General features: G+C 36.7%; 1 protein-coding gene across 5 annotated transcripts in view; it reads left to right on the forward strand.

Moving 5' to 3' along the window:
- Positions 1-15,805, forward strand: part of Kynu (kynureninase) — a 139,115-nt gene that overhangs the window by 53,594 nt on the left and 69,716 nt on the right. For all 5 annotated transcript variants that reach the window (XM_076569376.1, XM_006974295.4, XM_076569377.1 and 2 more), the window contains exons 7-8: positions 1,287-1,361; positions 3,234-3,380. In XM_076569376.1, coding sequence (XP_076425491.1) covers positions 1,287-1,361; positions 3,234-3,380 — 222 coding nt within the window. The remainder of the gene's footprint in view (positions 1-1,286; positions 1,362-3,233; positions 3,381-15,805) is intronic.

Below are 15,805 nucleotides of genomic sequence, written 5' to 3' on the forward strand. Positions count from 1 at the left end.
ATGTGTTCAGGGAGGAAAGGACTGAATGGGGACATTGATTTATTAGTCTTTTTAAAGATGTTGAGCAAATCGTTCCCTAAATCAAGTGTGGTTATAAATGTTTTATTAATTCCTGTTGCTGTTTTCTAAAATCAAATCAATAAAAACTCCACTGCTTAACCCTTTAGCAATGTTAAATTGTCATATGAATGTGTATTTGCATCTCTTTTGTCATAGTATGCTAGCAATACTTATTGATTCCTTTCTATGAAAAAATATTAAAGATTACAAAATGCTAATGCAGGGAGATGGCTAAGTCTGTAAAGCGGTTGCTGTAAGGCATAAGGATCTAAATCGGCTATCTACCACTCACAAAAAAAGCTGAGTATAGCTGTGTGGACCTGTAGTCCCAGAACAGGAGACAAGAGAGAGAGGAGGATGTCTGAGGATTGCTAGACAGCCTGTCTCTCTTGTCAGAAAGTTTCAGTTTCAATGAGAGACCCTGTCTCAAAAACACAAGATATAGAAAGATCATTGAAGTCACCTTACATTGACCAATGGCTTTTATATGTGCATGTGAACACACACAGAAAAATGTACGTATAACTACAGCCTTACACAGAGAGAAGATTCAAGGATTTCTTGTAACTCATTCAGATACTCATGATTCTTCCAGATCCATACACAGATAAAACCTTTTCATTTAGTTTCAAAGAAACTTCACTCCTAAATTATTTTATTACTCTACACTACATCTTGTAATTTTAAATCGTGTAATTCTATTAAGCCAACAAATGATATTTTACTAAAAAAAATCAAAACAAGATTAAGACCTTGCTACCTTGAAGACAATTCCAGCTCCTCTTAGTTATTTGGCCACATGCATATCTGATTTTCTCTATGGAGTTTCAAATGTGATCTGTCTGGTGCCTGACTCTTCCTGGGGTGAGTTGTTAGTTTATCCTAACTCAAGCCAGGTGCTGCAAACTCCTCTCTTTGGGTACATTGCAAGCCCCAGTTGTGATTTGCATTGGGTGAGTTTTACTGTAACAACCTCCTTATCTCTAAAAGCTACTCTGCTCTTTTGATCACCTTTAGTATGTGGTACTTCAAAAAGTGCCCCAATTCCTGCTCCATTACGTTAAGAAGATCCTCTCTGGTGTAGTCATTCACTTTACCTTTGACATGTGGTTTAATATAATGGTTTGGTTTCATTGGTATTTTATTATTTATTTTCAGAGGAGTTATATTAAGGGACTGCTGTACTTTGGACTTAATTTAATGAGTAAAACTTCTTTCTTTTTCAGTATGCTATTGAGTCACAGATTCAACTTCATGGACTTGATGTTGGAAAAAGTATGCGGATGATAAAGCCAAGAGAGGTATCTGAGAAAGAAAGAAATGTTCATTATACTTCTACTTAATGCACATTGATTTCCCTCAGAAATGTATTATCTTCATGGATTTGATGCAGCTTCTAAGAAAGCATAAGAGACCAATGCATTTTTTACTATTAGATCATTTTGTTTAAAATAAAAAATAAATGGAAGTATATTTATCTTCATTTTCAAGAGCTAGATATATGACAAGGAATTTTTCCTTTTATGCCAATGGAGTCCATAGTGGTCAAGTGGGTGAGAACGGGATGACAAATTGGATATACCACTTTAAATTTCAAATATAGTTGCTGGTGGATCCCACTAAAATCAAAGACTAGAGATCATTGGGAAATTGTTTGGAGACTGTATTTCATGTTCTTTTTCAATGTATCAAACTTTTTCTTGTACGTGAGACACAGTAAGTTTTCTAGAGCCAATAAGTTGAAGAGTCTGGGATAACAGTGTATGTAGGAACCAGTATGAAGGATTAATGGTATAAAAGAGTCTCAAATCTGTAAGAAGTATCTGTTTTCACAGTTGTTACATAAATGGGTAGTTTCTAGCATAAACGAATATAGCCACCAGAAACCAAAATTCAGGGCTAGATATGACCAGCATGCTTTATCCTCTGGGTCCACTTTAACCAGCTGTTTAGTAAATAGTTTCAAATCAACATGAATGAGAGCTTTATCTCACTGAAACTTTTATTTCTAATTTGATTCATGGTAATCCTTTAGCCAAATAAATTACATGTTAGTTTCTGCAGTACTCTCTTTAGTCTGTTTTTTGTTATTGTCAAACTGTATTAGAATTTTAAGAGTTTTAAGTTGCCAGTTCCCTAAGTATAATTTTTATGATTAATAAGTTCTTTCTTTATATTTATAAAAAGTATATATCTAATAAAACAGAAATTTCAATATCAGTGGTTTCCTTATTTGGTAAAAAATCCCTAGGAGTCTTCTAATAGAAACTACACACACACACACACACACACACACACACACACACACACACACACACCCCTACTCATTCATACAAGTCTTCTAACATGAGACTTTGGCCAATAGCAAGAAATTGAAAACTTATATACAAGGATAGTATAGGATTATTTTAATGAGCTTTCTACATGATATTAAGGCAATTAAGCATGCACTGGACCCAAATTTACATCATGTTTGCTACAAGAGAAGATTTGTAGAAAAGTTAGATAGACATCAAACCCGCTCACCCCTAAGCAGATGCTTATCTGATTTCTTACAGCTCAAGTTACTTTTTCAAGATTGAATCTCACTTCACTGACAATTTCCAATCATTAGTTGTGGTGAGGAGGTTAGAGAAACTTTGTCCTTGATACTTTATTTTGATCTGTTTTCTTCATGTTTGTCTTTATCTTTACATTAGTTTGGAAAAGATTAAATTTTATAATAATTGAAATGTCCATTTGGCAAAACTCAGTTGAAAGGTGTGTAAGGGAGTTTTCACTGGAAAAAGTACCACTAACTTGATAAGTGTAATAAGTGAATCTCCAGCTTTGCTAAAAGATATTTAAAGGACTTCATGATATTTTTTTAAGATAAAGATAATGGGAATACTATTTACAGGTTTGTAAATTGTAAAGATTAGTTGAAAACTGAAGTACAACGGAGCATATAGGATTGTGCAGATCGGCACTTAAATGAAACCTCTTTAGCATTTTATTTTTTGTCTTTGTAACCAACTCTATCCCCATGCTGCTCTTTTGCTGGGTTTCTGAAGAGCATTGGCGTGGGGAAACATAGTCACCTTTCATTTGCATTCTGAAGGAAAGACATTGGTGGATATGGAGTGACATGTTTGCTACTGTCATTCTGTCAACTTGCACTGAACTTGACTTAGGGGGAAGAGACATTAAGGACAGAGGACATACTGGAAGTAATCGAGGAGGAAGGAGACTCGATTGCGGTGATCCTGTTCAGTGGAGTGCAGTTTTACACTGGTCAGCTCTTCAACATGCCTGCCATTACAAAAGCTGGACAAGCAAAGGTAGATAACTCTTTTCTCCTTGTTACTTCCCCAGGCAGCACTCTGCTCAAGAGTGGTCCACCGGCGTTATTTTATGTATGCTTTAAATTGTTTTGGAATTTTTTCTTTAGAAAGGAGGCTTAAATATTTTAAGATATTATCATCACTATTGCTATGGTTGTTGTATTTCAAGCCATGTTTACATGACATCAATGATCCAACCTCATTCATCATAATGTCATCCTCATGTGGGCCCCTAGAGTCCAGGATGAGCACATTTTGCACACATGATGTGACTCTTCAGACAGCAAAAGAGGGATGAAATAGGGTTTCCAGGACATGCAAGGACTGTTAAAAAGCCCACTTCAGTACATTGTCATACTGTAACTCGTTCTAAATCTTAAAGCTAGGTACTTCCAGATAAGGAAATATGGACTCTATTAGTAGCTCATATAGAGTTATCTGTAGGATGAGTTTTACTCAAGCGACTTTAAGGATGCCATTTTATTTCTAACAATCTTCTAGCTTTTTAATATTGTCTATAGCAAAAGTGTTTATTCCCCCGTACACTATTAATTCAAAATTAAATTATTTTTAATTATATATCATGTTTCTCTATATATAAGTAAGTGACTTAAGATTTTTTTTTATTAATTTTGGGTTATAAGCAAGAAATCAACTGGGGAAAAAATGCAATAGTAATAAGTTATATTTAAAATCCTAAGTAGCTGTTCTGTTTGATTATGCAATCAAGACTTGTATTAAAAAAGGTGACAATTGAATTTTATTCTGAACATTAATAAGTTATAGGATTACTATATATGTGAGATCCAGCTAATACATGCAGTTATTGAAGCTAATGAAGGGAACTAATGAAAAGAAATTTAACACCGTTTTCAGTGGTCTCTAGGAATTTCCAACCAGGACTTCCAGCTGATTTGATGGATAGCTGTGAAAGTGGTGCGTTACAGGAGATAGAAAGATAATGTCTTCTTAATTTAGATGTTAAATCTTGAGCACCAAAATAAAGGGAGGCCAATAAAACTTGTGTTTTAAAATGTTCTGCAAGTAATCAGCAGCCATGTACTCTTAGTATGCAAGCATGTCTCATTAACCTTCACAGAAATGAGACAAGGGACAGAGAAGAAAGACCATGAGCTTGGCGATCATACAGGCAGGCTTTCGGACACTGGCTGGATCTTTGCCATGTTAGATGATCCCTAGCAAGTTACTTGACCTCTCTGAGCTTCTGTCTCAAGTTTATAAAAACAGAATCTACCTTATGCACTCAGAATTAAGAACGTAGTATCTGAAGATTTTTGTGACTGCCTCACGTTCTGCTCTTAAGCAGGGTCCCTCCCCACTCTGCTCTCTTCAGTGGATATGAAACAATGGGCAATGTCTCAGATATTGACTTTATTTCCCATTAAAAATAAAAATAAGGGAGTTAGAGAGATGGCTAATTAAGAACATTTGGTGTTATCACAGAGGACCAAGGTTTTGTTCCCAACATCCACATGGCAGTTTAAAGCATTTCTAACTCCTATTCCAGGCATCCAATGTCTTCTTTAGCCTCTGAGGCACCAGGCATATACATATACATATACATATACATATACATATACATATACATATACATATACATATACATACATGCAGGCAGAATACTCACATATTCAAAATATAAATAAAATTTTAAAATCTTAAAAATGTTTATTCGGCTTTATATTGAATTCTTGTTAAGGGATTTAGTTGCTGGAACTAGTCTCTAAGTATGCCGCTGGCTGTCATTCATTTAACATGTCTGTAGAGTCAAATTCTCATGACACCGTCAGTCAAACAAATGAAGGGAAAAATGAGCAGTTCCCATCTAAATCCAATGATGTCGTGGGAACGAACTAGGGATATGGCTGACTTAGATTTACCCATTATCAAATTTCTTTTAACAAATGTTTACCCTCTTGCTGTCCAATTGCTTTCATTCTCAACTGGAGTTGAAAAATTAGGCTAATTTAAAATTAGACTTATGTAACTCTCCTGTGTGGTCTGTGAATATAAAGCTGATGAAAGAGACAGGGAGAAAATTAAAGGTGTCAATCACAGAAGAAACTGACAATTGTAAGGGGGAAGGGGACTTAAAATTATCACTGCTAAGACTTAAAGAGTGAGGTAAAAGAGAGGGAAGTTTCTAGAAATTGAGCATGATAGCAGCCAAAATGACAGTGAATAGAGCAATGAAAATCAATGAGTCGCTTATGAAGTAAAATCTTCAAAATCTTGAAGGGAAAATTTCAAAGTTTGTAGTAGGGAAGTGGGTCCACACATTTTGAAAGGTGGTTTAAAAATGCATATATACCAATAACAGCACAAATCATAAGTAGCTGGAGTTACTTTGTATCTTGAAATTAATTTAAAAATTGGCGTATGGTTCTCCAGGACTTGTTAGGCAACCATAGTGCTGAGGTGTTATAGATGTACCTTCTTTGTCATTTCCAGGAGACACTTTCTCACAGCAGATTTCCTGGTCCTCTAGCTCCTAACAGCCATTTGCCCTTTCGGACAGTGTTCTCTGAGCCTTGGGTGTAAGAGCTGTGCTGGTTCTGTTGGGGATGGGCACCCCATGACCACTCGTTCTCTGCTGTTTGATAGATGTGCTAACAAGGAAGGAAAAATCTTAAGGGGTCGAACTATAGACAATGAATGACAGACAACTAAAACATGCTGAGAGCAGGAGAAATATTCAAGGATAAACCCTCTAGTTGATTATACCAAGTGGTCAGCTCTGAAATCATATACATAAAAACAACACTAAACAAATCAAGCATATCATGTTTATATTGTGTATGTGTGTGTACTTGTGTGTATGCTCAAACACGCACATACATTCTGCTCATAAGAGAAGAATCCTTGTGCCTTAATTGTCTCCCAATGAATGCCCCCATTCCTTTTTTTTTTTTTTTTTTTTGGTTTTTTGAAACAGGGTTTCTCTGTGTAGCTTTGCGCCTTTCCTGGAACTCACTCTGTAGGCCAAGTGGGCCATGAACTCACAGAGAACTGCCTGCATCTGCCTCCTGAGTGCTGGGATTAAAGGTGTGAGCCACCACCACCCGACCCAATGTCCCCATTCTTAATGCTGGTATTATTTAACAACTTGGTATTATTCAACAAGTTGGTATTATTTAATAACTTGTGAATTGGGAGGATACACCAATATTTAGAGGATAGACCTTCCCATCCCAAATTCTACCAACTTTACAAATATAACCTCTTTGTCCAGTTTGACTCTTTATAGAAGTTCAAAATATGTGCAAATATAGACCTTTTGTACCTGGTTTGTTCCTAGATTGTAGTACTAATTCATCCATGCTGTGCTGAGCTGCAGTCTTGCCTCCTTGTGTTTCCATCTGAGTATAATATTCACAGATAGGAAATACAGCACAATTTCTCAATTTGCATCAGAGCAGATGTTTGTTTGTTTGTTTTTCCATTTGAAGGCTGCTTCTATACATGCTACTTCAGCTGTTATTACAAATAACTTAGGGTAAGCCTCCATCAAATTTCTGGTAAGGCTGTATCTTAGAAGTAGGATCCCTGGATTATAAATTGTGTGCCAATTCAGTCATAATCAACAATACCCACCACTTTCCTACAGAATTATGTAAATTTGGTGTACACTCTGAGCAGTGTGTATGAGAACAACTGTTGCCCTGTTGCAATCTTGGTATCAGTTACTCAATGCCCTGGTTGAGTCAGAAACTTTCAAATGTGTGCTATATGATTGAATATCTTCTTTTGCGAAATGCCTTATTAAGTTTTTTTAACCCATTTTCTACTGTTGTCTGGTGTTTTCTGGTTAAGTTGTAAGTGGTGTAAAGTTAATTTCTGAAGGACAGAAGAATATTTAATTTTCAATAGGTATCAAAGATGAAATCAAATTCATAGAAGAAGAGCTTATACCACAACTTTGACTTATATGGTGATTGTAAGACGTGGAAGTGCTTTTCATAACAAGAGGAAGGTCAGAGATTTGTGTGGCAAGGTTGAGGAAAATGAAACAGAGTAGATAAGAAATCATAGGGAAGGCCATGAGTTGTCAGAAGACATGAATTTGAAGAGAGATATTCATCAGTTCATGGAACTACATGGTTGTTTCATATTACTGAACAACCCATCTTTCTAGAGCTCTGATTTCCATATTTCTGATTTTCATGGTCTGTTACTTGTTTCTACTAACATTTCTTTTCTATACCAGCAACATGCAGATGTATCCCCTTAACCTCCACCACCATCTCTAGTGATTTTGAAACTGCCCCTCAACTCAGCCATTGCTGCCAATTGAAAAGCCCCAGATTGCAGGACAATGAAAAATCAATAGTCAATGCTAATCTTCCCACAACACTTGGACATCCAGCATGTGTTTCAAAATCATGTGCTTCACCATTATGCCAGACTTAGGGCTCAGCTGTAGTTTCCTTTCTGAATCATTTTTTCTTTCTTTTTTTCCTTCCTTCCTTTCTTTCTTTCTTTCTTTCTTTCTTTCTTTCTTTCTTTCTTTCTTTCTTTCTTTCTTTCTTTCTTCCTTCCTTCCTTCCTTCCTTCCTTCCTTTCTCCCTTCCTTCCTTTCTTTCTTTCTTCCTTTTTCTTTCTTTCTTTTTCTTTCTTTCTTTCTTTCTTTCTTTCATCCTTCCTTCCTTCCTTCCTTCCTTCCTTCCTTCCTTCCTTCCTTCCTTCCTTCCTTCCTTCCTGATACTTGAGATGAACCTTAGGGACTTGCACTTCTCCTTCCTGAAGGATAAAATTAGAGTCATGTGCCACCATGCTGAGCCTTCTGATCTTACCAATTTTTTTCAAGAGAAACTTCAAAATAATTTATTTTCTATTTAATTATTTTAAAGTGAGAAGAAATTACCTGTATCCATCCAGTATTTTCTTAGAGTCCAGTTAAATGGTTTGCTGTGTGCCACGTTTACTTTTGGAAGATATTTGAAATTTGATGAACCAATAGTGACATGCACAGTACTTTTAGAGTTTTGAAATTACATTAGTCATTTCCATCTTTTATTTTATTCTTCCCTCTTGTATTACATCCCAACTGCAGTTTCCCCTCCCTCCCCTCCCCCAGTCTCTCCCCCCTACCCCCCAGCTCCAACCCTTCCCTCCATCTCCCCTCAGAAAAGAGCAGGCCTCCCTGCAACATCAACCAAACATGACGTAACATGCTACAATAAGACCAGGCACATACCACCATATCAAGACTGGATGAGGCAACCAGGTCAGTAGGAGGAAAAGGGTCCCACAAGTAGGCAAGAGTCAGAGACCGCCCCTGCTTCCACTGTTAGAATTTTAACCAAACACTTTAAATTCTGCTTTCTCACTGTCTGTCTTTTCTTAAGCAATCCTCAATCAAAAATTAAGATTTTCAGGTGTAATGAACAGCATACCAATGAAAATCAGCCCAAACACAGAACTCTCTTTTGCTAACCATAGAGCCGTAGTGTCCTGAGGCTGCTGAGCTGTATGGAGAAACACAGTTAAGTCTTAAGTCTGAGTGACAGATCTAGAGTCCTCAGACTTTCCACATCAGTTATAACATGGTTGTCAAGGACCTATTTCTATTCAAAGCAACAAGAAGGAAGAAGGGAGGAGAGGACAGGTTCATCTGTCCCATGTGTCCCTTTTATGTGAAGTGCTAAATCTTTCCCAGCAAAGCCCAGCAGATTTCTGCTCATGACTCAGTGCCTCTGAAGTGGCAGCCAAAGGAGGTATGGGCGAAGAAAGAGTTTGCTTTTATGGTCCTGTAGTAAGAAGAAAGTGCTGGAGAGTGGGTTTGGGATTGCCAACCCACAGTATTTCCTAACTACATCTGCAGATGACCCAGTGCTTTCTAACATGGTGCCTTTGTTTCTGAGCTGTATTCCTGTTCTTTCTTTCCTTCCTCCCCATTTCCCTCCCTCATCACATTTCACAGGCACTGAAAACAGTTAATAAGGAACTTATAAGAAAGAAACACATGTTCTCATGAACGATAACTTCTTAGTTTAGAGTATGATAAAAAAAAAAAAAAAACAGTTGAGTGAGCCTGATAGTACGTGCTTATAATTCTAGCACCGTGGAGGCTGAAGCAGGGGAATTGAAACTTCCAGATTAGTGTGAGTGGCTAAAGAGCCAACCTTCTCAAAACCAGACAGACAAACAAACAAATGAACAAAACTGAGTTGTTAAAAGTTCATTAGTAATTATTTTCTATGCAAAACTCTCTGTGTATTAGTTAGGCAGACTAGCCTCTATTTAAAAAAAAAAAAAAAAAAAAAAAAAAAAACAGAACCATAGGCCCTTTCCCAACACCCTCCCAGGGTATATTTCTTGCTCATGCTATCCAGAGGTCAACCTTCTGTCCATGCAAAGATTAGCTTCTCACGAGTCAGGATTGGACCTTTTGGTTTTCCTACTCTAAAGCTCTGGTGTGTCCAGCCAAAGGATGAGGATAAAGGGTGTGATCAGCACAACAATTTCCCAAATGCCTTACCTTCAAGTGGCAAGATGCCTTCTTCATGTAATCCACTGGCTAACAGTCTGTGCATTCTCTGGGAAATCAAGTTTAGCTGTGTCTGCGAAGGGCTGTTCACTGCTACCCTGACACACTGATGGGGTAGGACGTTTCTTTTGAAATGTAGAGTGGAATGTGCACTCGTAATTTTAGTAATTAAGGCTGGCAAGAGGGCAAAAACACTTGTTGTGCAACACTAAAGACCAGAGCTTTATTCCCAGGACTAGTGTAAAGGCTGACCTCTGACCTCTACATGTACACCATGGCATGTGCACCTACACTTACACTGTACAATATTTTCAATAGTAAAGAAAAAATTTAAATAATTATATTAATTGTGTGATTTACATACTAGACAATAGTGTATTAATTATGTATTTTATATTAATAAACTAATGAGTAACATAAAATATATGTTGTTAGGGTGTATTATATACTTTTATATTAGGAGAATTATATTTTAGCATAATTTAACTGATGAAATGCACTTATCAGCTTAACTTATTTTGTCTGCCTAGCAAATTAAGATGATAGTAATGTTTACTTCATAAGCCTGCTTTAAGAAGAATTAAGAGAAATGGCATCTTAAAAATATTTAATACTTATTATGTGGTAAGTACTCAATAAATATTTATAAGTTTCGACATACAAAAAGAATAAATAGATATTGGGATATATAGCTTCCTTGGAAAAGGAAATAGTAGAGAAAGGAGACTTCCAGGTTAAAAAATAAGGAAGAGAGTTTTTCACTGGTGAGTGAGTATTTTTGCATGAGAATGCACACAAGAGCAGAATAATATGGACAGCTTGTTAAGAGCGGAAGAAGCTATGCTGAAGCTTCAAAAGTTAAACAACGGACTAATATACCATTCAATAATTGAATTCTTAAAAATCTCACTGTAGCCGGGCGGTGGTGGCGCACGCCTTTAATCCCAGCACTCGGGAGGCAGAGGCAGGCGGATCTCTGTGAGTTCGAGGCCAGCCTGGGCTACCAAGTGAGTTCCAGGAAAGGCACAAAGCTATACAGAGAAACCCTGTCTCGAAAAACCAAAAAAAAAAAAAAAAAAAAAAAATCTCACTGTAAACTCCTCATGCTCTCTGTCCCCAAGCAAATGCCTTACACCACCTGAAACACCTGGTTCCTGGCAGATAGTGAGTGCCCAATCATTACCCATTGAAGGAGTAGATGAATAAATAAATCGCTTTAATCCTTCATCCCTTTGACACATTACAGTAACACACATATGTGGGTGTTCATGTATTTGTTTCCTTTGAGCCTACTAAAATTAAAATGCAGATGGTGGATTAAAAGAAATAATTCTGCAAGACACCTCTTTATCATGTAGCAGTTTTTATTTTTGTATGTGAATTATATGTCATGCCCAACCATAAGGCCTTTCTATTGCTAGTAAATATTAATAGCTATTATAGTCCAATCCATGTTAATAAAGTTGAATTAATTCGCAGCTATACATGGTGATCTGTACCTGTAATTTTAGACACCATCTGAGAAGTTGAAGCAGAAGAATCATTTTCGTCCAACAATTAAGGGCCAGCCTGGGCAACGTAGGAAGACCTCATTTCTTCAAACCTACACAGAGTGGTGGGAGAGACGGGGAGAGAGATGGGGAGAGGGCGAGGGGGCAGGGAAGGACAGAGGGATGGAGAAAGAGGAGAGGGACTATGGGAATGGCTCACTGAGTAACAAAACTAGCTGAGTAAACTGAAGATCTGAGTTCCAATCCCAGCACCAATGTAAAAAGCTGGGCATAGCCACAGGTGCTCCTGTTACTCATCATTGTGAGGAGGAAGAGACAGGAGGATTTCTGGGGCTTGCTGGCCAGCCATCCTAGCTGAAAAAAATGACAAGCTTGGGTTCAATGAGCAACATTGTCTCCTGGAAATAAGGTGCAATTGATAGAGTAGGACACACGGCCATTGCGAATGCACATGGACATGTACAATAAACACACACACACACACACACACACACACACACAAATACACAGACATGTGCAAACACACACATGCACGTGCATACACACAATTGTTTCTGAATACTGAATGATAAAATCACAGAAAACTGATAAATATCTCATTGGTGAAATCAACTAGCAAAAAGTCAGAGATACCAAAGCAACATCCATATGTGAATAGTCATTCATTAATCTTCAACATAAATACCAACTTTTCTTTGAAAAGTTTTCATGTCTGTAAGTGCACAAATAAATGATTGCCTAAGCTTTTAACAGAAACCTTAGCTTTAATGGTTGAAGTCAACTTCCAGGAACTGTTATAGTATAATACCAATAATGCTTATGTGGGGCATCAAGACTTGCACTCAGTTTGAATGCATTAATAATAAACTAAGTCACCAATAGTGCATTGGTGTCACATTAAGAAAAAAAATCAAAGCATTTCCCTTGTGTCACTTAACCAGGAGAGAGCCCAGATTTGAATTCTCTACTTGCTCTCTGTCTTCTGTCTTGTCTGTCAGAGGAGTATGAATCTGTGCCTGCCTCAAGGCTGCCTTGTGAATGTATCCCTGTGTCTGTGTCTGTTTGTCTGTCTGGGTGTGTCTGTCCCTAAGAAAGGACTTTGCTCTCTCTTTCAAAGAGCAGCATTGTAAGTACCACATGGAGGAAGGAATGCGATACTTTACAGAAATCTTTAACAGAGTTTTATGAAGGATTAAGTCACTGACTCCAGCTCACCCCAGCTGGCCCAGATAAAAACAGTATACATTACAAATAACATTGTTTATACAGCAATATCTGTAGTTTGCTTACAACATTTATGATGGATATTCACTTTATAAGAATAAGCTTAGTCTTCCTTTGCTGTTTTCAGCAAATGACTATCATAACACATGAATAAACATATGTGCATTAATCTTGGGTCAGGAGCATGGAAGAACATATACCTTGAGATGACACCTGTGTAATAGTTTAGGCTGTAAATGTTGGTTACATGGGATATCCAAGGCAAGTAAGATTGGTTGTTATATTTTTCTCTTAAAGACATGTTAAACAAAGAGGGCAAATAACAGTAGGATAGTTAAGTCTTACATGACTTCAAGTTATATTATTAATTCTGGCTGTGAGGTACAACAAAAGCTCCTGTCACTTAGAATATAAGATACATTTTTCTCATAATGCATTGCCACAGATGCTAAATGAGATATATATAAAAATACATAGATTTTACTTTATTTTATATGTATATATTATATATTATGAATTAGCATGATGTGTGTTCACTTTTTTTTTGTAGCCCAGTCCGGCCTGACATTCATGATCCTCCTGCCTCAGCTTCTTGACCTTCGATGTTATGATCATGTGCTTACCTGCCTGAAGATGCATAGAATTCTGTTGTACAAAAATTAAACTCTTACACAAAAATTTAATATTACAATTTTACTAGTGAGTCATCTTTACTAGAAACTGTAAGTTGGAGTTCACTTGAGAGGATCTTACAGTCAGCACATAAAAGAATTTTGTCACTATATTCTCTATAGTAAAGTGGCATATATTTGTATATTTCATTCATCAGTAAATATTTTCATGGCACATTGTAATAATAAAATTCAAACAAGGAACACCTAACACAGCATTGTGTGCCAGGTGAGCATCTTAGGAAATAAGAGATGAAGGTAGTTCTAGCAACAGGAGCAGATAGTATCCAGTAAGACCTTCTCTGTCTGGGCTGCATATCCAATAAGGACTATTCTCAGAAGTGTAAAGCATTAATGGGTTTATGAAGTAGCAAATGTGGCAGTATAATCTAACTTAAAGACTTCAGAAAAGAAAGAATAAGACAGTGTATGAGGATGACAGAGTCGGAAGCAGCGTCTTCCAAGCTTTATGAACTTCATGAAGACCATTGGAAGATTCTGCAGGGCTTTAGGTGTTTAAGAAGACAGATCTATTTTAACTTTCAAAAGGAGCCTCCTACCTGCAAGGGTAAAAATGGATGGGAAGGGAATGAGAGTGGACAAAATGAAAAAGTATAGCATTATCTTTGCAAAAATTTAAAGACTGTCATTGTGATGCACTTCAGTGTGCTTTGATCATTTGAGAAATCATTTTTATCTTCATTCCCTCAGTTATAATAAAAATGAGTTTTAAATAATCATTAGTGATTGTGTCTACACAGAATTCCTGAAGTATAATATAGACTTGATTCTATCAAGGAAATCCAAAAAAAAGAAAATTGAGAATGTGTGTTTGTGTACATATGTGTATGTGTAATTGTGTGTATGCATGCTTTGGATAATAAAAATGCTGTGGCTGCCCAGAAAATGATTGAGAGCAGAACATTAGTCTTCGTTTTAGTAAGGAGAGAAGTAAATTTTAAATGGAATGTACCATTAACACTGGTCTTTGAAATGGTAGAGAATTGCTGTACTGTATTCAGAAAATTATCCATACTCTTAAATCCTCCCATTTGAAATCCAGAAAGTGTTAAGTCAAAATAAATTGATGAGGATCAGTGCTCAGGAATCTAAAATTATAGAGCTATTTCTAAGCAATCTCTTCAGGTGTTTTATATAAGATTTGATTAAGTGGACCATACAAGATAAAAATAATTTATTCCCAGTGGAAGAATATTCTAGACTCCAGATGTTGTTTTAGGATTATAAATCTGGGAAAAGCAAACCTCCTAGTTGTCAATCAGGATTTCTGATATTGCAGCCATTCCTATCAAAGGCACGAGGGAGAACTAATTTTCTGATATCAAACCTCATTTACCTGATAATTCCAGGACCACCTGAAGGAGATGTTACAGTCAGAGGGTTTTTTTCAGATGATACAAATGATGTAATTAGTTGTCTAAGTCTCAGGGCTATTCCTCTTCCATTCCATTTTTCTTATCTCTTGACTAATCAAGGAAGATTGCTTTGTCTTTGTTGTGATTAAAAAGTAAATGAATTCCAATGCAAAATGTATGTATCCATGTATATACCATTCTAATTTATTCACTACAATAATAATAAAGAAAGACTATGGAATTCTAAGGGTTCCTGGCACAGAAGAAAATGCATAATAAAATACAGAAATTACCCACATCATTTCCTCTTCCCATTTCTTTTTTTCAGGTGAATTATTAATGTAAACAAGTTTAGTACTATCACCTTCAAAGTTAGTTGAGTTGGAGAATGTTCATTTACCCACAGATAGTCTACCTAAGGTAAGGCAGTGACCAAAGAAGAGAACCATCAAATTATCTGTAAGAAACCTTTCCCATTCTTTTGGTTTCCTTTGGCTTTTTTTTTTTTTTTTAGAAATTTCTTTACTTTTTTTTAATGTGTGTCAGCATTTTTCCTACATGTAAGCATGTGTACCACATGTGTGCCTAGTGCCCACACAGGTCAGAAGCAGGCTTTGAATCTTCTGGAACTGGAGTTCCAGATGTTCAGGGGCCCTCATATGCATGCTGTGCAGCAAATCCATGTTCTCTGCGAGAACAGCAAGTGCTCTTAACCACTGAACCATCTCTCCAGAACCTGTTTTGGTATTTCTAAGACAGGGTCTTGATATGCAGCTATCTGAGCTCAAGCCTGTCAGCTTCCTGCCTCAGCAGGAGCCCTGGAAGTGCAAGCATGCAGCACCATGTCCAGTTTTAAAAATTGTCTGTCATGGGACAAACATAAGAGATGTCTCTTTGACTTACTGTGTAGACTTTAATGTGACATCATCATATTTAGTGCATAATTAAAAACAGAAAAGGAAAAGTTGATTAGGGATATTATTACCATGATTGGCACAGAAATCATTCAAAAATTACTTTCAAGGACAATGTTTCTTGATTTCCCATCTCAAGCTGGGCTGTTTCCAGATAGAGTCACCATTACTATGTAAAAGAAAAATTAAAAGGTTTTTTTTTCCACCTATGACAG

Source organism: Peromyscus maniculatus, chromosome 4 (genome assembly GCF_049852395.1).
Source record: "Peromyscus maniculatus bairdii isolate BWxNUB_F1_BW_parent chromosome 4, HU_Pman_BW_mat_3.1, whole genome shotgun sequence".
Lineage (NCBI taxonomy): Eukaryota > Metazoa > Chordata > Mammalia > Rodentia > Cricetidae > Peromyscus > Peromyscus maniculatus.